The 4,154-nt window shown below is 54.8% G+C and overlaps 1 protein-coding gene across 1 annotated transcript; it reads left to right on the top strand.

The window, feature by feature from the left end:
* The first annotated feature begins 618 nt into the window (after positions 1-618).
* On the top strand, positions 619-3,772 carry LOC309372507 (lysophosphatidic acid receptor 6-like). The gene is made up of 2 exons (XM_081916142.1): positions 619-1,080; positions 2,396-3,772. Exons 1-2 carry the CDS (start codon positions 841-843, stop codon positions 3,491-3,493), a joined length of 1,338 nt encoding a protein of 445 aa, XP_081772268.1. The 5' UTR covers positions 619-840; the 3' UTR covers positions 3,494-3,772.
* The last annotated feature ends 382 nt before the right edge of the window (positions 3,773-4,154 follow it).

Below are 4,154 nucleotides of genomic sequence, written 5' to 3'. Positions count from 1 at the left end.
CAGCTTCATTGGACGGATGCCCCTGTATTCCAGGGTCACGAGAGAGAGCCCCCCCCCATTCTCAAATATTATTGAAAAGCATTATCCGAGGTTCTCCCCACCCCCAGCAGAAGCCTACCCGTCCCCCATCAAAAGCCTGGCTACGCCCATGTCTCCATGCCATGCATAACTTTATAAACTTCTGTCCTGTCGCCTCTTACTTGAATGTTCATTAGACTAAAACATCCCTATGCGGAGCTGGCGAAACTAACAGCAAAAATAAGAAACCAACATGAGGGACTAGTCATGAAGAATGGAAGCCCTTTTGGACATATCTGAAAAAATAAGCAGATGAAATCGCGAGCAGGATTTGAAATATGAGCAGCGATGGACGACTGATAATATACGAAATACGTTTTAGCAGAAATGTTTATTAGAATGCGTTATGTAAATGGGATGGGATTAAGAACAGCATGGAGGGAACGGCGGGAAGTCAAATTTTAAAGAGAAATGTAAAACAAATTTGGAATCTTGAATATACGTATACTGTATAAAGTTTAATTTAAAAAACTGACTTCAAAAAACTAAAAAGTCCCAGACGCTGCAACCTTTCTTCATAGAACCTTTCTTCATAGCCTTCCCCTCCACTTTATCATTTTGGTGGCCCTTTTCTGACCCTTTTCCAACTATGCAATACAGTATCTTTTCTGAGGTAAACCGACCGGACTGCACACAGCATTCCAGAAGCGGTGGCACCATATATTGGTACATGGACATGATAGCAGCAGTTTTATTTTCACTAAGTTCTTCACCTCCCAGAGACATACAAACACAACATAAACCGCAGAATCAATAGCAGTTATGGGGCTTCTCCCCCCATGCAGCGAACAGGGAAGGGGCTGGCGAGAGACGCGGCTTGTAGTTTTTCCCCAGCCGGAGACGCCGGAGGGCGGGGGGAGGAAGTGGGTCCGAGGCGAACCTTCCCGGAATGTGCCTCGAGGGGTTGAGGTTGCGCAAGGGGGCCTAGAGTTGCCGGGTAGCAGCAGCAGCAGCAGCCGCAGGGCAGGCAGGCGGATAGAGACCCACATGGAGGTCCTGGAGGTAGGAGGCAGTGGGACTGGGGGCGCCGGTTGCTTGGCTGTGTGCCAAGGTGAGGCAGGCAGACGGCGGCAGAACTCGTTTGGCCCCGACGGCAGGACTCCTGGGTCCCGTCGGGAGGAAGGAGTCAACTCTGCTCCTGGGGCTTGGGGGAGGGCGGCGGAGACGGCTTTCTAGGAAGCGAGAACCTCCGGGAGGGTCATCAGCACCCTGGACAGCCGGGAGTGGGGAAGAAAGGCAGTCCCACCCCGTCGACGGCCGGCGGTCACTCCCACCTGCCCACCTCTCGCCCCCTCCCCGCCTCCTTTCCAAGGGGCTCAGCCATAGCCCCAGGGAGGAAAAGCTCCACCAGCCTCCGCGGAGGGACTGCCTGTGAACCCCGAGAGAGAGAGCGCGTCCTCTGCAGAAAGAAGACCACGGCCTCCCCCCCCCCCAGTCTCAACTGGGCGAAATGCGGAGATGTCAGGATTTGAGGCTTCCTTTAAGTAGGGACAATCTAGGACAGAAGAGCCGCCAACCAGACACCCCAAAAGAAAACCTGCAAGCCGGATTCAGGCACAAGAGCATTCTCCTCTCTTGCGCTTTCCGGGAACTGGTATTCGGAAGCATTATTGCCTCAAGCTATTTAGGTAGAGCATGGCCATCATAGCCAAGCAGCCATTGATAAAGCAGCTCCAAGCACCGCAGAATCCTAAGAAAGGGGTTCAGGTTAAAAAGGAGAGTCAAGATTATCAAATATTTCGAAAGGGCTTGGAAGTTATCTAAATTTTTTTGGGGGGGAGAGCTAAGAACCAGGCAAAGCGGGGCTGAAAAACAAAGAGCCATCTAAAGGAGGAAAAAGTAGGTTGCAGCAGGCAAAATTTCAGGGCACCATCACCCCAGTGCACTACAAAAACAAAAGGAAAGAGCACTCTCTGCTGGCTCCCCGCAGCTGAAGGTTTTTCCAGATTGACGGGTACATTAGACAGACAGGGGACAAGAGGCAGTTGCTCTCTGGGTGGCTCCTTTCTTCGGAGCTGCTCAGTAGACAGTAGCTATAGGGTGGGAGGGAGAAGTGTTGGCCTAGGAGAGGAAGAAACACGCAGTAGCTGCGGAACAAGCACCGCGAACAGGGCGCCGAGTGCATGTTTGGCCTTTTCAATGTGTTGAGGGAGTGGGAGATTCTTGGTTTGTTTTTGTTCTAATTTTTATTATGTATTTTGTGTTTTTTATATTTCATTTTTATTTTGTGAACCGCCCTGAGCAAGACGGATGAAGGGTGAATAAATAAATAAATAAATAAATAAATAAATAGCGGTTTTCTTTCATTTTTTTCCAGCGGCCGCCGAAGAACCTCTCAGTGCCGCTTTCTGGTGGCTCCGCGTGGAACAGCAGCAACAGCACCTCCGGCTGCTTGGAGAGCGCCGACTTCCAGTACCTGCTCTTCCCCGTGGTCTACAGCCTGGTCTTCGCCTTGGGCCTGGTGGGGAACCTCTTCGTCCTGGGCTACTTCTTCCGCACCAAGTCCGCCACGGAGCCCGCCAACGTCTTCCTGGTGAACCTGGCCGCCATCGACCTGCTCTTCGTGCTAACGCTGCCCTTCCGCATTGCCTACCACGCGCTGCGCAACGACTGGGTCTTCGGCGAGGCGCTGTGCAAGGTCACCGGCTGCCTCTTCTTCGCCAACCTGTACGGCAGCTCCCTCTTCCTGGCCTGCATCTGCCTGGAGCGCTACGTGGCCGTCGTGCACCCGCTGCGCCACCTCCGGCTCCGGCAGCTGCGCTACCGGGTGGCGGCCGCCGTCGGGGTGTGGGCGGTGCTAGTGGCCGCCGTCCTGTACCTGGCGCTCCGCGGCCCGCTGACCAGCCGCTTCCCCGACGGCCGCACCGCTTGCCTGGAGAACTTCTCCTCGAGCTCCTGGCGGGGGCGCATCTCCTCCGTCAGCCTCTTCGCCGCTGCCGTGGGCTTCCTGCTGCCGCTCTTCCTCATCGGCGTCTGCTACCCGCTCATTGCCTGGCGGCTGCTGGCCACTCCGGGGATGCAGCCCGGCTCACGAGCGGTGCGGCGCAAGGCGCTGCGCACGGTGCTGGTGGTGCTGGGCGTCTTCCTGGTCTGCTTCGCGCCGTATCACCTGGTGCAAGTGGTGCACACGTTGGGTCGCGCCGGCGTGCTGGGCGGCTGCCCGCTCATTCGCGCCACCTACGTGGCCCGCCGGCTCACCATGGCCCTCACCAGCCTCAACGCCTGCCTCGACCCGCTCGTCTACTACTTCGCCGCCGAGCGCTTTGCCTGGCAGCCCGGCTGGTGGAAATGCTGCTGCTGCTGCCGCCGGCTAGAAACCGCCCAGCCGTCCCTGCTGAGACTTCGCGGGCTTGTGGCCAGTAAGCAGGGATCCTCCTCGTGGGGAGAAAGCTGCGCTCCCGGCACGGCGCAGTGAGCTCTGCAGCAGATCGCTGAACGTCGGAGGTGCGCGCGCCTGCCTCCTTGGGCTTCTGGCTGCGCATTCGTGTGAGCGAAGGAGTTCCTCAGCCTTAGACAAGCAGCCTTAGACAAGCGTCCAGCATATTGAGGACCAGTTAAACTGCCCTGGAGGAGGTTCCTTCGCCCTCTTCACGTTAAAGTGCGCATTTACACACCCACAGCCCGTTCGTCGCAAGCACGGTTTAAGAGATGAGAATTTGGAAGGCACACACAGAGAGAGAGAGACTTCCCCTCCCTTGAACGACGAAGACTTCGCCTCATCTTGGCCAGCAAAGTGGGTGGGTGCTTCTAGGGAACAGTGTTAGTGTCAGAGTAATGCAGTTCAGGCAAGACACAGTATTCACATATTGCAAAGAAGATGGGGAGAGGGTTACAACATACAATAGAGGTTGCTATAGGCATTGATTCTCTTGCTCCTGCCCAAATCTCTGTTTTTATTCTAGAGCCTTTCCATCACAATACCAAAACAACAACTAGCTAAACGGCAAAATATGTTAAATAACTTTATTTTGCTGTGGGGGGGGGGGCAGAGTAAGTGACAACACATTCTACTGAGCATGGAACATGTTGGTCTAGGAATCCCAAACCTGAAACTGTATTACAAGGCATTTTGGTTG

The sequence above is a fragment of the Podarcis melisellensis genome (assembly GCF_964234715.1).
Source record: "Podarcis melisellensis genome assembly, chromosome: 6".
In the NCBI taxonomy this organism is placed as follows: Eukaryota; Metazoa; Chordata; class Lepidosauria; order Squamata; family Lacertidae; genus Podarcis; species Podarcis melisellensis.
Note: the sequence above shows the minus strand (reverse complement) of the source record. Positions and strands in the feature narration are given on the sequence as shown.